Here is a 22,215-nt window from a genome sequence, read left to right on the forward strand (position 1 = left end):
GGAGCCTATGCTCTGCAACGGGAGAGGCCACAACAGTGAGAGGCCCGCATACCGCAAAAAAAAAAAAAATAATAATAATAATAATAAATACAGATTCCTAGGCCCTACACCCAGAGATTCTGATTCAGTGGGTCTAGGGTGGCGCCTGAGATACTGTAGTTTTCCTACGTGGATCCTTGGTAATTTGAATGCAGCCAGTCCTTTGACCAATGGGAACCACGCCTGCTAACTCATGGCATTTATTTCCTTCCTTAGATCTTTTAGGAAACATTTATTGATTGAGTTCGGGAACAAACCACACAATCTGTGAAAGGCACTAAGAAGGGGAGATTTAAGTAAAAGGATCCAGAGTTCTTGGCAAGTCTCTTGAAGTCCAGTGCACTATGCTTGACTCTCAGAACTTTTTAAGCAAATATTATCTTTACATTTTTTTCTTGTGTGTCCCGAAACGTGAAGGTCTGTCTGGTTGGGAAAAGGGAGTCTCTTTTGAGGCACTGAGTTGCCATGGCGCTTTCCAAAAAGGGGCATTTGACTGAACTTAGAATTTAATTAAGGCTTTCCAGTCACCACGCTCAGAAGTATTAACGTCCTAACCCCTCCCCTCCCTGTTTCATTAAGAGGCCTAGATTTTCTTTTATTGGTTGTATGGATGATTTGGTGATGAAATTCAGAGACAAATACTTTGTTCTATTATCAGGGACCCCGAGATAGTAAGACTCATGAACAAGTTCTCATGAAAGACACAATACTGAGGAATTTTTTAAAAAACTCATTAATTAAATAACTGAATGAAGATGGTTCAGCCTGATGCAGAATAAGGGAACATTCTGGATTTTGCAACAGTAATGATAATAGTGATAAGAATAGCAGCAAAACTTGCTATCGCTAAGATTTGTTTGAGTGTTTACTATGTATAAGGCCCAGCACCAATTACTTAGTCTGTATTACCTTTTTAATCCTCCCAGCAACTCTTTGAGGTAAATATATCCATTGGGGATTAACAAAGGCTTCAAAAAGGTGGAACTTTACTCCTCTCTTATGTAAAAGAAGTCCAGGACTGGTGTGGAGACCAAGGCTCCTACCAGCTCTTGGTTCCACATCTTTGTGGCTCTCATCTTCCCAGTCCAATATGGCTGCTGGAGCTCCAGCCATCACATCATTGGCCCAAACAGGAGAATGAAAGGAGCGTGGCTCTTGTGTTCTAAAGAGACTTTTTAGAAATCCCACAGCACAATTGCTTTGATCTCATTGGCCACATAGCAGCCCCTAGTTACAAGGGAGGCCTGGACGTGGAGCCTTTTGGTTGTCTGGCAATGGACCCAGTTTAAAAAATTGAGGTCAGCGGCCGCATAGCACAGGGAGATCAGCTCGGTGCTTTGTGACCACCTAGAGGGGTGGGATAGGGAGGGTAGGAGGGAGACGCAAGAGAGAGGAGATATGCACATATATGTATATGTGTAGCTGATTCACTTCGTTATAAAGCAGAAACTAACACACCATTGTAAAGCAATTATACTCCAATAAAGATGTTAAAAAAAATTGAGGTCTTATGAATTTGAAAGGGAAGGCAAATATGGAAGATTTAGTAGGAAATGAACAGTTTCTGCCATAGTAGGTAATATTCTTATCACCGTTCTGCAGATACGGAAAATGAGGCACTGAGAGACTGTGTGACTTAGCCATGTTCACATAACTCATAGGCAGCAGAGCCACGGCAGAACCCCAATCTCTCTGACCCAAGGATTCCTCTTTTTTTTTTTTTGGCTGCGTTGGGTCTTCATTGCTGTACGGGGGCTTTCTCTAGTTGCTGCGAGCAGGGGCTACTCTTTGTAGCGGTGCATATGCTTCTCACTGTTTCAGAGCACAGGCTCCAGGTGCGCCGGCTTCAGTAGTTGTGGCACGCGGACTCAGTAGTTGTGGCGCACGGGCTTAGTTGCTCCGCGGCATATGGGATCTTTCCGGACCAGCGATCGAACCCATGTCCCCTGCACTGGCAGGCGGATTCTTAACCACGGCGCCACAGGGAAGTCCAAGGGTCCCTCTCTTAACTGCTATTCCCTCCTGCTCTTTTGCTACTCCCTCCTGCTATTTTTGCTATTTTGTAAAACAGTTGTGTTTCCTTAGAGGTTCATTTATTCATTTCCTGTTTTCTTCCCAGTGTGCCTTTTACCCTCTTCTTTGCAAACATCCCAGCCGTGTTTCCCAGCTCATCTCCAAGGCCCCAGAAAGCCCCTCCTTGCACCCCAAGCTGCTTTCTTCAGTAAATATTTATTGAACACCTACTATGTGCTAGGCACTGTTCTAGGCGCTTGGGCTTCATCAGTGAAAAAAACAAAGACTCCTGCTAGCTTAATAGGTGTGTGGTCTTGATCAAGTTCTTTAAGCTTTCTGAGCCTCGGTTTCCTCATCTGTAAAATGGGAATAATAAAACTCACTGCACAGGGTTACTGTAAAGGTTAAATAAGATACTATACGGAAAGCTCAGTCAGTGGCACATCACTATATTTTGAAAAATGGTACCTATTGCCATTATTATGGTGGTTATCCTGAACATGTCTGTCTTGCCCAGTAGGCTGTAAACTTCTCATGGGCAGGAGTAGTAGCCAAGGCCTCTGGTATCACCCAAATATCTTACTGACCAAAGAGGGAGGGCTTAGTAAATGTTTGTTGAGTGGTTACAAAGGGTCCTGGTGTGGAGAGAACTTCCTCTTTTCTTATGCTGCTAGATTTAGGAAACGGAGAAACAGACTAGGCCCCATAGGAACTTTTTTTTTTTTTTTGCCTGATTTAAGCTGTGAGTTGTGGTGGGTGGTGTGCTAAAGAGAAACAAGACTGAAAAAACCGAACACTCATCTCGTCCTCATACTCTCCTGGAAGGCTGCAGAAAGAGCATATATTCTTTTCCTTTTAGGGTGGTTTTTTTTCCCACCTTCTCTGATAGATTAGATTGAGTGTCCCAGCAAGTCCTGCTGACCTCTTCTTGTGTCTTTTCTGTCTCCTAATTCTCTCCTCCATACTTCTCCATTGCTCACCTTGGTCTCTGCCTCCTGTGGGAATAGTGCTGTTGGCCTACTGTCCACAGAAGAAACTTCTGGAAGTCCAGAGGCACTGTGCATCCGGGGTCCCAGAGCTGTTGCACTCTGGTCCCACAGGCAGACGCCCACAAAGAGCTGAGCAGCAATGCCATCAGGACCACGTGCCAGGTTTGCTGACCACTGAACTTCCTCCATTTTGTTTTCTCAGCCCAGCCTTCCCCTCGGCCCTTCTGCAAAGGTGAAAGGCAAGTTCACAGGATACGGGGCCTTCTTTCTTCCCTGACATCTGGTTTGATTCTGGGCCGCTAAATAGTGGCTTTGCCATGAACAACAAAAGCTAATTCACTGTGGTTTTTAAACACCAAGTGCAAATATTTTTCCTTTTCAGCTTGGGGTCACTGGAAGGGAAAAAACAGGGCTGAGAAGGAGACTAACCTTTTAAAAACTCTTATGAGTTCCCATAGAAAATAAAACAACGGCCTCATTTCCTTCCATCCATGAGTCTTTTTATGAGTGACTGTTGTTTGAGGCAAGACTGGGAATCCAAAGGTTTTTAAATACTTTGTTAGCTTGGTTTTCGACTCAGAAGCCCACCGTGAGTGCTTTTAAGGGCCTGCACGAATCCCAGGATAGCCTAGGGCCACCCCCTTTGCTTTCTCTCTGTTCCCCCTTCCTCCCTGGCTGGCTTTCCCTCTACCTTCTCTCCAGCCCTCAGGATTGGAGGAGGCGAGGGCCAGGCCAGCCACTGATGCTGCTCACAGGTGCTTGGAAGGCTGAGGAATCGGTCTGGCTCCGGGTTCCAGGCAGACTTTCTGTTGATCTGGGCTGTCCTAACGCATCCCGAGCCTCGCGCCCGGCAGTTGCTCTTCAGACACGAAGTCGCGCCCGTTCTGTTAGTTGTTTCAGCGTTCTCTCTGGACTGCAAAACAAACGCTCTTCTCGGACTTTCCCTTCGTTTCTCTCCTTTCCTTGTCTCCTCCCTCCAGCTTTTGTGCATGGATTCAGTTGCTGGGTTCAGCTGGGAGGTGAAGCATGTGCTGGGATGACATAGAGGCTGTGAGAGCAAAGCGGTCGAAGTCTCTGACTTCTCCCTTTCTTGCCAAGGGGACGATCTGAACAGGCTCCAGGATGGCTGATGTCTGTGAAAGGGCTCGCAGATACTTGCCACGTACTATTACTGTTGTTATTGCCTTCGCAAGAGTCTGACATGTTGATACAGGTGGTGTGTGCGCTGGGGCTGGGAGGGGATCCGATATTGATTTGCAACCTGCAAAGAGCAAACTTCAGTTGTATCCTTCCCCTCATCCTTTCAGCGTGTGCACAAATATTTGCAGACCTGTTGAATGGCTCAGCCTCGCCGGGTGAGGAGGGTGGGGGGAGCGGAGCGACGTGGGGCAGCCGTGGGGTGATGGGATGGGGTGTGTCCCTTCTCACGGCTGGACACTTGGCACCGGGGCTGGGCTGCCGTGGCTCCCTGCGTGTGAGTGTTTGGCCAGCCTCCTGTCTCTGGCGGTGTGCTAACGGTTGCCATAGCCACGTGGCACGTGGCAGAGCTTCTCCAACTGGCAGGGCCTGAGAGTCTGCATTTCTAGCAAGCTCCCAAGTGAGGCCAGTGTGCTGCTGGCTCCCTGGCCTGTATTGCGCTTGGAGCAGGGAGGCTGTAAAAAAGTACCCGCGCTTTGGGAACTCCTCCAGGGCCGAGGAAGGAGAGTGCAGCTAAGCCCCTCCTCTGGAGACAGGGTGTGTCGAGGCTGCCCTGGAGTCCTGATTTGCCATTCAAGTGAACCCCGGAGGGATTAGCAGCTGGCCCAGCACTTGGGTGAGACCATCTCCCCCTCCAGGGGGGGAGTCCCGGAGGCAGCGCAGATGTTGTGTGAAAATCTGCCACCCTCCTTGCCGAAGGTTGCCCTCTCTCGCCCTCCCACCCCCCCTGCTCTGCCTGCCGACTTAAGCAGATCAGCTTTCAGCTCCCTGGGACTCCAAGAGGGCTTTGGATGAAAGAAAAGGCCCGTCCTTAAGAAGCAGAGCGGGAATCCAAGCATGCCTCTCGCCTGCTGCATGCCCAAGAATGCAGGTATTTGGGGTTTGCAACATTTCCTGGCAAGACAAAGGGGAAGGGGAGCCGGCGTGGGGGGCGGGGGGAGGAGGCCGGCCTGATGGGAGAGGGGCTCGCGCTGCAGCAGCGTCCTAATCTGGGGGGAATGAGGAGAAAGCGAGCCCGTTCCCAGGAACAGACGTGAGCAAGGGAGGCCATGCCTGACCCTCAGGGATGACCTTCACGTTTGTGCTCAGCGGCTCCTAAGCTCTGGGGACTCCGGGTTGTTCTTCCTGGCTGGCCAACTTGGCAACTCTCTGTTCCTTCTGAGCTGCTGGACCACTTAAGACAGAGAGGACAAGCCTTTCTTCCTCCTCATCTTCTGCTCTGACGGTGGCCTGTCTTCCAAGAGGGCCCAGAGGGTATCCCAAGGTGCGGTCGGGGCAGCATTCTCAGGCTGTGGCCTGGGCGGCTGGGGGAGGCTAGGCTCGGCCCCGCGTCCTGCACCGGCTGGCGCTGGGCCTAGCCTGCTGGCCCCTCGCTTCTCCTCCATCACCCCGCCCCCGCTGTCTTGTTGGGACTCCTCAGTATCCTGCCCTCATCCTGAGATCACACACAGAGACTTCTTTCTCTCCCTGGGGCCCCCAAACAGCCCTGAAGTGGGAGTCCCCAGACCCAAGTTCCCCAATGTCTAGTTTCTATTCCACCTCCAGTGGCCTTAACCTGTTCGGGGCCATCTTGACTTCTTTGGTCCTAAACCCGTCTTCCTGATAGTTCTTCACTGTATAAGGTCAGCCACACAATTGAACCTGTTTGGAAAGTGTTGAACTCTTTGCAGTATTCGTCCTGCACTGTGGTTAGTCCTTCCATTTTAACTCAGGCTCCGGCATGGCAGGGACAGTGCCTTTCTTAGATTTCTTCTAGAGACGCCACCACCATCCCCGTCACGGTGAGCGTTCAGCAGGGCGGGGGCGGCGTGACGACTGAGGCTGGCTCTCTCCTCGGCCCGGCTAAGCCACCTGAGTGCACATCGGCCTCCACTGTCTCTGCGGAGACTGAGGCAGTGCGTGGCCACGCTCTAAGGACCACCCGTTGGCCTAACCACTACTAACATGGTCGTCTGCAGCCCTGCTCAGTGACAGTGTTGTTCTGAGTTGCTTTTCCAGGTGTGGTGAGGGGAGGAAACAGGCCTGTGGACCGGGCGGCTTCTGGTGGGCACCGCTGAACCTGTGTCAGCTGCTTCAGGGCATCGCGGTTTCCGAATTGCGGGGGTGGAGAAATTGTTCAATCCGCATCTCAAATATCATATATGCTTACGATAAATAACCATTATTTGATGTGCAGGCCACACCTCAGGCCAATTCAGTCAGAATCTCTGGGGATGGACCCAGGCATCAGTGCGTTTCTATAAAAGCTCCCCAGATGGAGTCCGGTGTGCAGCCAGGGTTGAGAACCACTGCCTTAGGTAAGAAGTAAGAAGTTCGCTCCCACTCTAACCCCCACTTTCCCTCAGGGAACCGAGTGAGACAATTCAGGACCTAAATTCACACATTCTCATGAGGATCGGTGGATTCAGGAGAGAGAGAACAGCCAGGGAGTGTTCATCAGGCTGGAAGGAGTAAGTAACGGGAGGGGGTGTCAAAGGAATAAGGCCCCTCCGGGTGCCCGCCAGAAGTTTCCAGTCTGTGCTCAAGGAGAAAGACGGAGAAAAGACCTTTAGGACAGCTTGACCCAGTTTTCCTTGGAGACCTGAAGATGCAAGGCCTGGGGCTTGCTGGCAGGCCACGGAGGGATGGAGGAGGTTGCAGGGCCACATGGCAGAGGGCTCAAGCTTCACAGAGCGGCTGGCTCTTTGTGAACTCGGCCATCTTCTGGCATTAGTTTCAGCAAGGTCATGGCACCCCCGCCAGCTGTGGACAGCTCACGAGTGGGGAGACCAGGCCCTTAATCAAAGATGCCTCCAAGTAGGACGTGGCGGCTCTTGCATTCAGCACAATAAAAGCTGAGGGGAGAATGACTGCTTTTTGCTCCAACACAAATTTTATTACACCAGGTTTCATTATAAAAATGTAATAGTTTGGGGTGTGTGTTTCTTACATAAACAGTAGAGTTACTGTGATCTTCACCATCTTTCAACCCGGAATCTCAAAGGGAGTTTTATTTACTAGATTTAAAGCCGTGGAACAATTGTTTCCTACGATTGCCTTATAAGCACAGGAATAATTCAGGGAAAAATAAAACTCTCTGCTTTCTTTCCTCCTCGGCCCCTGCTGAATCTCCCCAACCCAGAGGCAGGCACAGCCATGCGCTGACCATGGTAGGTCCTGTAGCTGATAAGCTGTATCTGGGTAGACTTCAATGGGATAGTGAGGTCTTCAGGAGGACAGGAGAGTGGGACTCAAGCTTCAGGCTCCTGTTGGGTGTCACGGTGGCTTGGGCAGGTGTGAGAACCCCTTAAGCTGATCAGGCGAGCTCTTAGGGCCCAGACCCCTACACCAAGCCCTAGTCAGGGGCCAGAGGGCCCAACAGCTATTGCCATTATTTATGCCCCGATCTCTGGGCATTCATATTTACCAGAAGCGGAGCTTTCACATTAATATGAATGTCAGCTCAGGTCCGTTGGTTCGTTCCTGGGGACTCCACATTCAGAGGGAGTGAGGTGGAGACTGCCACCATCTTATGACAAAGTCTGTTTTGTCCATTTTATTGGGGTTTTCCATTTTTAATTCATTTATCTGGTTTTATATCCACTTCCTTGAGATTTTAAACCTTCTTTTCTATTTCTTAAGTTGAATCCTTAATTTAAGAAATAAATATGAGAATTGATAGCTATAAATTTACCTCAGAGAACAGCTTTGGTAATTTCCATTGGTCTTACTGTGTGGGCTCGTTGTTAAGGGTTTCATCCTCTAGATAGTTAGGTTTGATGAGAGGCAGCATGGTGTGGGGATGCTTTAGTATCTGCCAGATCTGGATTTGAATCCTTACTCTGCCGTTTATCAGTTGTGTGACTTTGGTCAAATTACAGGATTGCAACTTCCTGATTTCTAAAATAGAGATGGTAAAAATCTGCCTTGTATATTCTTTAAATGAGGATGAAATGAACGAATGCAGGCAAGGGACTTCGCAGAGCTCACCTAGTAACTGCTCCAACCATAGTAGCTATGGATAATAATCATATTTAAAATAATATGCCTTTGGCACAGGCAAAAGCTTCATGGCTGGGAAGCTGCTCTCCATTTGCATGTCTTAGGCAGAGGGCCAGGACAGTGGGCATCTTTTCTGGATCAACCCACTTATCCTAATGTCCTCCAGAGGCACTAGCAGATGGGACATGAAAATACCAACAGTGTGCCTAGGGAAGGGCATGCAGCCAAGTGTTACACTGGATTGAGCACGCTGAGGCAAGCCAGGAAAAAGCTCGGCATAACACAGAAATTCACCATTGAGAAATTCCTCCGAAATTTCTTAGTCTCCGTCTCTTGCGGAATGTTCCTCAGCAGAATATTTGAGCTGCTCTGTCCCAGACCTGGCTTCTTTCCCGGCTGCCCAACTAGGTCACTGCCCACTCTGTAAGGGCCTTGACTTCTTGGCACGGCCAGGGCCTTGAGGAGGCGAGCATCGGGGGAGCTAAACTTTATGAAGCAGCATCTCTGTGCAGGGCACCAGGCTTGGCTGTGGGCCTCACACATGACTGAGACACTGTTCTGCCCTTGAGGACTTCCAAGTCAGGAGGATACTGACCCATGAGCACCAGAAAGGCTGGTCACGGTACCTCAGGGCCCCGCCAGAGGAGGAAGGGACCAGCTCTCCCTTGTTGGGTGTGGCATGGCCGGCCAAGTGTAGCCTATGGCGCAGAGGACCTTTGAACTGACTACGTTGGGGTAAATAGGTTAAGGTGTACCAAGTTTTGGGTGGATTTTTGTTTGTGGGGTTTTTTGTTTGCTTGTGTGTTTTGTTTTTGAGAACACGACAGGATGAGCTCTGATGATCTTCAAGACTAAGAAAAAGAAGTACCTGGTTTCTAAAACCAAGTGAAACATCTTTTATAGAGTCAGTATTTTGCAGAAAATCAAAGCCTATTTGCTTGGGATTGATTCTTGCCTTCTCTAAGGCGGCGGGGGGTGGGGGTGGGGGTGGGGTGGGAAGGTAGAGGAGATGGTAAGATCAGGGAGGGCTAAGGCTGCAGAAAGCCAGAAGCAAGTGTAAGCCGCTGTCCACACTCTATGCTGCACAACCCGTCTGTATGTAAACTTACGTGGAAGTTACTTGTCTGTGATTAAGGCAGAATCCCTGGGTCTTCTCTGAAGCTGACCTGTGCTTCTGAATACTCTGTCGGGTAGCCTGGCTCTCTCCCTCCTGGGTGCCTCTATTTGGGTCAGCAGGGATACTGAGAAAGTCTACTCTCCTGAGGGATGCTGGCCTTGCATGTGGCTGTAAGTCACTGACCTTGAGTGTGTTGACAACCACTGGCTCCCCAAATGGCAGAAAGGAGATGTGGAAGGGAATTCATCTCAGCCGTATCCTCTCACATCTGAACCACAGGACTGGTTCTTCAGCGTGCAGAGGCCAAATGTCAAACACCAATAAGGGGAAAGATGCAAATGTTTCCTCAGCTTTGACGAACTGAGGCCTCCCAGGAATGTTATCTTTGCTCACCTCTGGCCCCCCCTCTACAACAGAGAGAGGAAGAGGTTTTGATTTATTCGTAAAGATAGAGTACATCACTCTTCTCTCACCACCTCGTCTTTGTGTTATGCTTGCCATGGATGGCATTTGGCCTTTAGCAGCTAGGATCCCTCTTGCATCTAAGTTTTTATCCCTGGAAACCTTCACCAGCAAGATAGAGCCGGATGATTAATTCTGAAATAAGGGCACACATCAACGGCCACAGGGCCCTTGGCTTAAATGGTTAATAAATTACTCATCCCAACTAACGCAGGCCTCTAGCTCCTGCTCTGAAAGCCAGAGGTGATGATGGGGGCCACGGGTTTCTGGTACTTTCCACAGCTACCTTGGAAAGCAAGCAAAATGGCCATCTGGGAGAATTAAGATTAATTGTGTATTGAATGCTTTTCCTTGAAAAGCAGTTGACTTGTAGCTTTTCTTGATTAGCCTTTTTATTTTTCCCTTCTGCCTCTCTCCTCGTGGCATTTACTTGCTTCTGCTGCTGCCGCTGCTGCTGCTGCCGCTTTTCTTTTTACGCTAAAGACATCATGGGCAAGAAGAGGAGATTTTATTTTGGAGAACAATGATCACATTAACAAGGTGACAGCAGATAAGCTAAAAGTCACTCCATTTTCTGCTGGGGAAAAAATGTGCTTTGCGGCCAAATCACATCCACTTCTCTTTGTCTCCTTTTAGAGGAGGGTGGCCGGCCCAGCCACTGATGGACTCGAAAGAAATCACTGGCAGATAAGATGTACCCTTGATTCATATAAGAAGAGAAGCTTTTGAGTTCAAGGATAAAAAATGACTTCCTATCCTGTTCCACAGCATTCTTGTGGCTGGAACTCTCTGTACCACGGTGACATTTCTCTCCCCTTGGTCCAGGGTATCAAGCCGAAAATAACTATGAAATTTGAAACTTGGTCAAAGGCGAAAATCCAACTCATTGCAGTTTCATAGATATCTAGGCCTGGATCAGACTCTGTAGGTACAGAATCTCCCTACATCCTGCCCTATATTGGGGGCAAAACTGAGGACTCACCCTACCTTTAAGGTATTGTAGTTACATCCAAAGACACAACCAGCACTCAGTGAAAGAGCATTCAAACCAAACTGGTGTATGACTACGAGTCCAAGCATGTCTATTAAAAAACAAACAAACAAACAAACAAACCAAGCTTCAGAATGATTGAAGAGAAAGTGAACGAGGGATGGAGGAGGTGAAGAGGGAAAGGGAAGGAGGCTCCCTGAAGCAGGTGAGCTTTACTTTGATGGATTGGTAGGCATTTGTTGGCCAGTAGAAGCATTCCAGGGTCTTAGCTCTCTAAGCTGAGGTTCCTTTGGCAAAATCTCACAGGCTTGTTGTGAAGACTGAACGATGTAATGAAAATAAAGCACAGAGCACAGTGCTTGGCACGTGATAAGGGCTGGATAACTGTGTGCTGTCGTCGTCCTCATCACCATCGGGAGATGGTGTCGTGAGTAAACCTTGCAGGGTCCTTCCGAGGGAAGGGAGGCTATTAGAGGTCCTTTTCCCTCTAATTTTACCCCTTTTTCTGAGACTTGACTCTCATCTTTATATCTTTGCAGACTTTGGTCAATATTAGTTCACCTCTGGCAGAATGAAAGCAGATTCAACCAAGTATCAACAGATGCTTTTAACGCTACTCCAGTTCTCAATATAACACCTTATACGCTGGTTTATAATTTCAGTAGTGGGTGGATATTTGCGTGGAGGTATAAATATAAAACCAATGGCTTATGCTAGCATTTCTCTTGGGTCTTTGTTTTCAACAACTCATTTCAGCAACTTCAAAAAATATTCACTCGATATGTTTTTTCTTCTAATCTGTTTATCCTCCTGTGGTTTCACTTGGGTCACAGAGGAAAGGTATTTCTGGAAAGAAGCAATGAAACTTATTTCCTCTAAAGTTTAGCAGTTACAATAGAAGGCTACGTACTTTGCATCATAAATGATTAATAGAATGTTTTTGAGAGGGGTCTGTCCATTGTCATTGGGGGCTGAGGAGATTTGGGGCCCAGAGGTTGGGGAAATCCAGGATGTTAATATTAAAAGTCCTTTAACGACCCCTTATTGTGTGCTCAGCAGGGCTATGCAAGTTGCTCTGTCACACTCGCTCCTCATTGCAACCCTGTGGGGCGGGCACAACTATGCTCATTCCCTAGATGAGGAAAATGAGGCTTACGGTATTTACATAACTTGCCCACGATTACAGCTCAGACGATACAGAGCCAGGACTTGGACGCAAGTCTGTCTGGTTCCAAAGCCCAGGCTTTTTACCACCAGGTTATACTCTGCCTGTAAGAATTTGAAAATAATGACTCCGAACTAAATGTGGGAGTGATATTTTGAGGTTATCATACAGGTTAAGAGTTAAAAGATGTGCTATGGCTTACGCTACAGTCTCTGCTTAGGTCATCCAAAGTGAAGGAAACTTCGTTTTTATTTGAAGGAGCAAAAGCCGATCAGCAGAGGTGGCCCCGATCGAAATATGAGACTGTGAGCTGAGGTGTCAGACAAGGGACAGAACCAGTAGTGTCCCGTGTCTTCAGAAAACAAGAGTGGAGTAGGTAAGGCCTTTGATTTTCTCTTTCAGTTCCTAAGCTAGTTAACTTGACGGCCTGTAACTGATATATTTATTACCCAGCATTGTTTATCAGTGACGTATTGTCCAAATATTCATTTCCTAGGAGAGGGCTGTAAATGTCTTCTGGAATCATAAAAGGTGATAGATTAACAAGTGCTAGAGGTGGTGGCAGGTCAAGGAGTTACAATGCAGGATTTCCCACACCGCTGCTTGCAAGTGTTGGCAGTTCAGATGTTGTTTCTCAGTGGTGAGAAAGGGGATAGCCTGTCCTCTGATGTCCTAACTTCAGCGTCCCGGTGAAGGTGTTTGCAGGGATTATACTTTATCTCCTTCAAAGTTTTTGAGCAAAGTAACAAGTAGCAGGTATGATTACAGCTCTTCCTGGAGTTGCAAAACTCTGATTTTAAATGTCTCCCTTCTACACTTGGCCATCTTCATACCATCATCTGCTTTCCCAGAGTTCCCAAGGCCGCTTGCTCTGGATAGCTACCCAGCTGCTCTGTGCTGACAGCACTACCTGTTGGTTAGAACAGAGAACTCCTGGACTCATCATCCTTTCTAGTACTTTGAGATGAAAATGCATGTGTCTCTGAAGTTCCCTACACCAGCCGGGAGTTTTAGCCGTGCAAAATTGTTTGCGTTTTCTCATCACATCACGCTGTCTCACACCCCCCCAGGCCGGTATACGCTGTCCCCTCCCTAGAATGTTTTCGTGACCAGTTTCATCCTAGTCCGTTTGGAAGCCTTGGCTTAAGCATCACCTTCCTTGGGAAGCCCTTCCTGGAATTGCCCAGGGGGATTTTGACATCTCCCCTTCCGTAGCCCATAGGCTATACATGCCTATATTTTAGTGGTGCTTCCAAGGGCAGGCAGAGGATGAACTAGTACCCCTAAGGTGGAGCTGGAGACGGGGATACTCGGGTATGGCCCAAAGCAGCCTTCCAGAGATCTTTAAGATTTCTTTGTAATTGTATGCATCTATAAAATCTGCACTATTCTCTGCATTGTTTAATATAAAACAGTCTCCCCCCAAACAATTATTGAGTAGAACTAGTGGTCCAGGAAGATTCCCCACGTTTATCCTGTGGCTTCCTGAACCCTCAGACACAACACACTGTATCTCGGGAGTATGTGTAAGTCTCTCTGAAAAGCGTGTATAGCAGTGTCTTTCTAGTCGGCTGTTCTGTGAGCTTCTTCAGAGCAGCGTCTAGGTCTTTCATCTCTGCTATAATATTTATAAGATTTTGGACTCAAAAAATTTTCCTTGAATGAGTGAATCTTTCTAGTGATCTTGGGCATAATAAAGAACCAGTGTTATTAATCCTCAAAGAGATAAGACACTCCAGTTGTAGACCCCAAGGTCTCCGTCAGCCCACTATTCTGTCTAGTTATTCTTGCATTTCGTTGGGCACTGGCATTTAAGATTAATTTTTAAAACCGTCTTCTGGAGTTATGTTAACATTTATTCACTACCACGATACCGGTATCGTTTTCAACTCCTGTTCACGGCAAATGCAGATTTCCCCAGCAATACTGCGGAAGAAAGAAGCCTTGATGGGCAAACTTGGAACTCTAAATGCTATTGGTCACTTCTTTTCCATGGGAAAATTTGTCTTGAATTAAAAAGAAGAACTTAGAGATGAACTCTGGAACACTCTGAGGCTGGAGACTGACTGTATTCAAGCCTCTGTTTGTGGGGCTTTACTGCCCACAGCCTGAGGGAAGGGGAAGGAGGCCTAAAGCCCGAGTCACAAAGTGACATCCAGAATCACTGGAGTGGTCAGGGATGACCTCAGATTGGTCCTTCCTTCGGGTCTCTCGGGTTCTACCAGCATCGTCATTGGGCTACCTTGGGTGTGTAATGTATATCCCAGGAAGCCAGAAACATTCATTCTTACGCATCCCACTGACATTTGCATCTGTATAATCCTAAAACTCTTGTGTCTCTCAGGTTCAGACAAGTGAACACTTGAAGCATCTATTATCTCTCCTTTAAAAAAAAAAACTCAATTAAAAAAATCTTAAGTTCCTTAATAAATATTTGAGTAAAGGAGCTCCTCTGTGCAAAGCAACTTTCAACACATGATCCATTTATTATGAAATTATTCTTCAGAAACTTCCCACTGGTACCCTTCCTTCTTTAGAAATCAGTTACTCTTCGTAGAAATGAAACACCCTGCAAGAACAGGCCAAACTATGCCTCAGTTGTCCTCTGTGTCACACTCCAGCTGGCTTCTCTAGTGTAGCTTCTGGTACATCATAGGGGGTGCACCCGGTCACTTCTCTTTCTGTTGTTCAACTTGACCCCATCCTTCAATGAAGAAACCTTCCCTCCCAATTGGGCACGTAATAACTCTTTTTCTGTTTCCTCTGATCCGGATGTTTCAGTTCTGATTCCACCTGGAAGGCAACTCACGGAGGTCCCAGCCCAGAGCCTGAATCCATGTTCTCAAACTGGGCAAAGCTGTTGCGAAGCAGGGTCAGAGCCTGAAATGGGAAAAGCTGCAAACACTGGTATAGAGAGGGTTGTTTGTTTTTTGAATTCATAAAGTTTCTCAGTAAAACATCCCCTTTTCGGGAACATAATTAGTACGTGTTGAACCACAAATGTAGAAAAATCATTGAGGGCGCAGACCAACATATTTTCACAGAGCTACAAAGAAGGTTTCTTTCTTTCTCCTTTTCCTTTAGACGCTCCTTATAAAACCTTGCCGGAGTCAACTAACGGGGGCCCCCTTTCATCACATACACTTTTTCCCAAGAAGTAAAATAAACTAAATTAATTCATTCACTCAGCACTGTAAATACCAAATGAAAAAACCATAGGTATATAGATGTCAATACTGCCTCTGTAATTATGTTTTGTGTTTGTATAACTAGAGGACACCGAGAGAAAGAAAAGAGAAATTATTCCAAGTGCAAAGGTTCCCAGGTTTACTAAGAAAATTAGAAAAGAAAAAAGCCCAAGCACCCACGTGTGAACATAGCTGAATAATCAACTCACGTGTTACTTTCCAGCATTTTCTTCAAAAGAAGTGGCTTTTGATGAAACTGCTAGGAACTCCACATGCTGAATGTTTTTCCTATTGAATAAAGTTAGTAATTAATGTAGCAATTAAGAGTGCAGGAATTGAGTTCACTATGTTGAAATTGCAACGTACAGCCAAGGTTGAGGACTACCGTTTGAGATATTGAGTTGTAACCGTTATTTCTTCCTTTCTTAGATTGTTGAGTGTGGCCCTAATTTAGTTTGTAATTAGTCTTTTCTTCCTTTTGAGGGTCTCCATCTGTAAGTTTCCCAGGTGTGTGGGAAGGAGAAGGGTACGCATCTCTTTCCCCCTGCCCACCTGTGTCTTTGGATACCCTCTCTTCTTAAGAAGACGGCCATGACCGCTGTTGTTGACTATTACAAAACCGCCACCACACCCTAATACACTGTAGTTCTTCTTGTTCCAGGGCGTTACTCCTCTCTTTCCCCGAGGGGGTTCTGGGGTTGAACACATCCTCTCTCCTTCACTTTCTTCTATCCACTGATCGACTCTTGAGGGTGGCTCTGGGCCACTCCCCTTGGCGAGTCTTTTCCCCAGACCACGCGACCCAACATCAGCCTGGCCAGCCCAGGACTGAGGAGGGGAAGGTGGGTTTCTGGGACCGAAGGCTATTCATAGGAAGCGTCGCTGAATTGGCACTTTCACGGGATGAGAGTGCTGTGATAAATAAATGAGATGATGTGAAGACTTTGAGCTATGGCGATATTTGGAGCCACCAAAAAGAAATTCGTTTTTTTAAAGGAGGTTTTAGTTTATTGATATCTGCACTTAAATGAACAATTCTCAACCCTGAGCATCTGTTTTGACAAGTGGTTAAAAATTTAATGAACTTCCTCAGTTGGTCTTTTCTGGGTAACAGAACACCCCAGTATTTAGTGGCTTAAAATTGAATGGCTGGTCCTTCTGGTTGAGCCCTGCAGGGCTTGCTTGTGTGTCTGTAGTCACTCAGTTGGCACTAGATGCCCTAGGGTGGCCCCATTCACATGTCTGGTGGTTAGCAGGCTATGGGTCAGAATGAGGGGGAAAGTGGGCCCCGTGTGTCTTATCAGCCAAGAGAATAGCCTAGCCCAGCCTTCTTCACAGCGTGGCAGTAAGCCTGGGGAGGCACCAAGATCAGCAGAAGTAGAAGTTGGAACGCATCTTGAGGCGTAGGCTCCGAACAGGTTCAATGTCACTTGCGCTACATTTTGTTGGCCAAATTAAGTCACCAGGCCTGCTCAGATTCAGGGTGGAGAAATAGATTCCACGAAGAGCTGAAAAGTACTGTAGCTCTTTTTTGAAATCGATACGATAACCAAGCACCCTGATTTGCAATTTTTAAAATATATAAATGAAAATGGGTTTGGATTCCATATATATGCGTTCAGCGTTCTTCCACTAATAAGGTAACTCTCACCTGCATTCAGATAGACTTTGTAAGTGGGACAGAAGGGGTAGGAATTGCCCGTGGCCATGACAACGAGTCATCCATGTAAATACTATCTACCATGTGGGTCATAGTGTTCAAGGATTGTGAACAGCTATCCAGAAGGCAGTGTGCTGAGGTGGAAAGAGCATGAATCTTGGAATCCGACAGATCCAAGTTCAAACTCCAGCTCCCCAACTTTTAGCCGGATGGCCTCGGCCAAGTTACTTAACCTCTCTAAGCATCAACTTCCTCAACCATGAAACAGGACTGGTAATACCTAAGGCATAGGGCTGTTGTGAGGATTAAATGAGATTATGGTGTAACATCCAGTACACAGTAAAGCGCCATTTCATGCTAGTTTCCTTCCCCATCCCCTTAAGTTTTTGAAATTCATGTGCAGTGGACGTAGTAACTTCTACTTAGAATCAAAGCTGCCCAGTTGCTTTCTCTGCCAGCTACCAGCTTTTCTTTTTCCACATACTGTCTATGTTAGAGAGATGACCGTGCTATAGTATTTTTCAACCTGGGATCTTGGCAGTATTTGTAAACATAAGCTTACAGCTAACAGTTCCAAGCCAATTCTTAGTTTTGGCGCTACAAATTATTTCACATTTTTGAATTGTACATAGGTTGGTTTTCTTGATGGTCTGGCTATGCTGAGGAATTCTGGAAACTCACCATCAGGAAAGAAGGCTTTGAAATGATGATGGGAATGATGTTCTCTCAGAAAGGATGCATCTACATTGGATAAAGTTTGCAAACATCTAGGAGCTCTGAATAGTGAGGTTGGTCTTTGGGGGCTTAAAGCAGGCCAGATTGGGCAAAACCCGTGCTTCTCTGATGCACTCCATGGGGCTCCATTTTGGCTAAATCATCATAATTCCCATCAAGACAGCACAGAATGATAATGGATTTATTTATTATCTTATATGCACTGCCAGTATATGCAAAGCTTTATAGCTTGCCATAAATCGAGAGGGATTATCACAGCTGTTACTTATTTTAACAGGTCACAATACAGTAGTTGATGCCAGATGGTTTTGAGAATTTTGAGAGAGAAATGTTGTACAGGCAGCCATATAGATACTAGCTTGGGTAGTTGGGCCCCTGAAATTAATTCACATTTGTTACGATATAAAATATATATGAATAAACACATAGTTCCTTACGAACGAGTGAGCCACTTTGTAGCAGTGATTTCTTGTGGAAGTCGCGGGGTCTCCTGGGAGCAGTGGGCGGGGGCAGCAGTAGCGACGCTGCTAATAGGAGAGATCAGGAGTAAGGCTCCGCCACAGCCATAGCTATGCAGGGGCATCCAGCTTGCTCCAGGGAAATAAACTTTGGCGGCCAAACTGGGTTTCTAGCATTGGAGCCAAAGAGAGTAAAGCGGGGAAGCCACCTTAGGGAAACATACGGAGAGGGTGTGTATCCTGGAGAGTGGAGCTGGAATTGGGATCCCCAAGGTCACCAACAAGGTCAGCCTGGGGCAAAAAGGTTACCCAGGCTGGGCAGATGCCAGAACATATTATTGCCCTTGCAGATGCTGAAATGTACGCGTAGGGTGGTCAGTTCTGGATGATCAGCAGAAATGGCAAGAAGAAATAAGAACTGACGATGAGGAATCATTTCAGAAGGTGGTGCTGGTTCCAGGTTTCATGGAACAATAGGCTTCCAGCGTGAGAGACCTAGCGAAAACCTCCCAGGTCATCTCCGCCCTCCTTGTTCTCTAGATGAAGAAACAGACCAAAAGGATCACTTACATACGGTCATCTTGGTTCTTTCAATAAAATAGTGAAATCAGACTGTCAGGGTATGTGGAGTCTGTGGGCCTCTCCCCAGATCTCTCCCCGTGATGTGCCCCACCAATGTGTTTCCTGCTGCCCATCTCATGCTGGGAGAGGACTGCAGCCCCACCGATCAGAATAACCCAAAGACCAGGTCTAAAGCACAGCTGGGTTTCCTTGCTAAATTGTCCCAAGATATAAAGATAATATACCACGTCTGGAACAGGAATAAAATTGTTTAGCCTTTTCCAGTCGATTCTTCCAGCTCCTATAATATAGGTGTCAACAAAATAATTAAGCAGGAAAGGCGAGTTTAAAACAGATTTGGGGGCTTCCCTGGTGGTGCAGTGGTTGAGAGTCCACCTGCCGATGCAGGGGACACGGGTTCGTGCCCCGGTCCGGGAGGATCCCACGTGCCGCGGAGCGGCTGGGGCCGTGAGCCATGGCCGCTGAGCCTGCGCGTCCGGAGCCTGTGCTCCGCAACGGGAGAGGCCGCTGCGGTGAGAGGCCCGCGCACCGCAAAAAAAACAAAAAACAAAAAAACAGATTTGGGGCATATGAGGGGTATCCTCTATGTGTAGAAAATCAGGAAGTGACAGTATTTTGAAAGTTGAATAGCCCATGCATGTCAAGGGACAGAATTAGAACCTTTATTGTAGATTCCCCCAAGATGACTAGTAGGAGAATTAAAGCTTTGAAAACTTGTAGGCTAGACAATACCAAAATGCCCCACTCTTTTCAGAGATGCTGAGCTTCCAGTAACTTCAGCTCTCTGGAACACAGCGCTAAGCCTGAAAGTAAGTGCAAGGAGTTTCCCGAGGCTGCAAATGGTTGTCGGCGAGCCCGCGCTTCTCATTTAGGTTCTCGGTCAGACCACTAGTAACTCTTCTTCAATGGGCAGATGTTACCCAGCCATGGTGTCTGTTTTCCTCAGCCCACCGTGGATTCAAACTATGGGGAAGGACCTAGAAGAAGGGTGAGAGAGGAATGACAGTGGGGACTAAACATGAGGGAAAGAGCTTGGAAATCCAAAAAGGAGTCTTTGAAATGTGTTACCATAGAGACCAATAATAAGCCTTCTTAATAAAGACCCTAAGTAATCAGCAAAGCATTCAATTGTGTTTTGTATCATCTGATTAAAGAGATAGGAAAGTGAATTGTTCAAGGTAGGCTAATTCTGGTAATCAACCCCCACCATTTCAGTGGCTTCGTTCTCACACTGCAGTCTAATGCAGGTCGGCATGCAGTCATTTGGTACCCAGGCGCCTTCCATCTTGGGGTTTCTCCACCCTGTAGAGCCTCTGTGTTCCTCCTGCGGGGGAGAGAAGGGAGTGTGTGTAGGAACGGGCAGGAGCTCTTCTGGGCCAGACCTGGAGGCACACAGCCCTCTCCCACATCCCCCTGGCTAGCACACAGTTACATGGCTGCGCCTGTCTGCGAGGGAGGCTGGCTGGAGGAGAAAGGCGGAGACAGTTTGCTGAACAACAAACTAGCCGGTCTTTTCCGGGGAAAGTATAAAATATGCTCTAACACAACAAGGAGCTTCAGTAAACTGCTCTTGGTTGGATAAACTTGAATTGTATGGAAAATCACCTATGTAGACTTAGACACTTCCTGGTAATACCAGTGAAAGGGAATAGTCCTGTCCTAAGTCACACTGAAGGATCAGAGGCTGGCAAACTAGGGCCCTCAGGCCAAATCCCCCCCACACCCCCCACCCCCCGTCTGTTCTGTGCATAAAATTTTATTGGAACACAGCCACATCCATTCATTTATGCCTTTTGAGCTATAACAGCAGGGTGGAGTCATGGCAGCAGAGACCACGTGGCTTTCAGAGCCTGAAATATTTATTACCTGGCCCTTTACAGAAGGAGTTTGCTGATCCCTGCTCTAGACCATCACTGTCCTAAAGGGAGGACACATTTGCAGTTCTTTTCCTCCTGAGACCTGGTACCCTTGGCTGACAGAAAAAACAAGCAGGACACCCACATGGGCTGGGACGTAAACTCCGCCCTTTGAATGCCAGCTCCAGAAGGGCCCAGAGTCTGCTCTTTCCCCGCCAGAACCCAGCACAGTAGCTGGCATCTAAGAGACGTTCAATACGTACTTCTTTTTGGACCCTCAAACCATAGGAAGCAACAGGGACCCTAACCACCATGAAGCGGGTAGGGAACTCAGAAAAACTCCAATATGAGCATGTGCGGGAAGGTCTCAAGGAAGGAACTACCTTCACTGGGCTTTTATTATGTGTCAGTCACCATCATGGAGCTTTGTATCTATCATTTTATTTCCTCTTTCTAACAACCCTGTAAATTAGGCATTCCTCTTTGCATTTTACAAGTGAGGAAACCAAGGTTCAGGGAAGTCAAATGATTTTCCAAAGGCCATACTGCTGAGAGTGGAGGAGCTAGGATTCAAACACAGGTCTTTCTGGGACCAAAGTCCAGGGTTGTTTTGGGTTTTTTTTCTCTCTCTTTTTTTCTCTCTATACCACGGGACTTGCTAAAACCTTATCCAGATGTAAGTAATCTAGTTATATCATTATTTTCATCACCACCGTTAACAACAACCTCATAATTGTAAAGATCACTGGCGAAGGGCAAGACCCGGATGGCCATTTTCATCACTTAATAGAGTTCTGCAGGCCTCACTGCCAAGGCTCTCCCTTGATAGAGCAGCCCTGAAAACCCGGAGCAACGCGGTTCATCTCCTTGGGATGTGTGATTAGTAATTTGGCCACCAGCTCCCCACGATCTTGCAGGGATCGCTGTAGAGGGGGGCCATTTTGCTTGTCTGAACATAAGCTCTCATTTCAGGGCCTGAGCGGTTTGAGTCCACACATGGCGGGGCTCCCCGTGCCCCAGTGGAGTCTGTCCCGGAGCTCTCTGTACCTTTAACGGGCTCCCGGGTGCTGCTGGTCCTTTGATGAGCAAGTCTAAGGGAAAGCCTTCCCTTTTCTTTTCAGCAGCTCTGACTGGCCTCCCCGCCCACCCCACACACCCCCGTGGCCACTCCACTAGGCCTCCTGGAGACGAAGGAGCGGTGGGTACTGCCCCCACTGCCCCCTCAGTGACGTCTGGCATTCTTGATCATGCCGCCTTCGTGAAACCCTTTGGTCCCTCGGTTTCTAAGAGGGGGCCCTCCCTCCCTCCTGGTCTGTCTCTGACTCCTCTCTCTCTCTCTGTCTCTGGTGGGCTCTTTTCCCTTGCCTACCCACCCCTTAAACTTTGGGGTTCATGACTCTTCTCAGCCTCACTGGGGGAGTGACAGTGCCACCTCCTCCCACTTCATCCTTCCTGACCTAGCCGCGCTCTGTCTTCCAGGGGGGACTCCAGCCACCTTCTCTAGTCTCTGCTGGAGGCTGGCAGCCGTCTGAGGAGGTTGGTGTGAGTGGGGTCAGAGGAGAGCAGCCAACCCAGACTAACTTGGGTTGCATGTGGTACTTTATGTGACCACAGTCATAATTCGTAGTAATGCCAATTAGGAAGTACTCTCTACCAGTGCTTGCGCAAACCCTGTGATTTCTTGTGACCTTGGCAAGTCGAGTGTTTCACCACAATTTGTGAATTATGGAAGAGTCAGGGGCCTCGTGGACGCAGTACTGCTCTGGCATGCAAATCTGCCCA

General features: G+C 47.4%; 1 protein-coding gene and 1 long non-coding RNA gene across 3 annotated transcripts in view; one reads left to right on the forward strand and one right to left on the reverse strand.

The window, feature by feature from the left end:
- NHS (NHS actin remodeling regulator) overlaps nucleotides 1-22,215 on the forward strand; it is a 347,396-nt gene that overhangs the window by 233,960 nt on the left and 91,221 nt on the right. The window contains exon 1 of one of the 2 annotated variants that reach the window (XM_079911200.1): nucleotides 4,650-5,109. The exons of the other annotated variant lie outside the window; for it this stretch is intronic. Coding sequence (XP_079767326.1) covers nucleotides 5,076-5,109 — 34 coding nt within the window. The 5' untranslated portion in view covers nucleotides 4,650-5,075. Of the gene's footprint in view, nucleotides 1-4,649; nucleotides 5,110-22,215 lie in introns of those variants that run through there. 2 annotated transcript variants of the gene reach the window in all.
- LOC307180768 overlaps nucleotides 19,224-22,215 on the reverse strand; it is a 97,327-nt gene continuing 94,335 nt past the window's right edge. Inside the window, exon 8 of the long non-coding RNA XR_013825779.1 lies at nucleotides 19,224-19,901. This is a non-coding gene — a long non-coding RNA (uncharacterized lncRNA). The remainder of the gene's footprint in view (nucleotides 19,902-22,215) is intronic.

The sequence above is a fragment of the Stenella coeruleoalba genome (assembly GCF_951394435.1).
Source record: "Stenella coeruleoalba genome assembly, chromosome: X".
In the NCBI taxonomy this organism is placed as follows: Eukaryota; Metazoa; Chordata; class Mammalia; order Artiodactyla; family Delphinidae; genus Stenella; species Stenella coeruleoalba.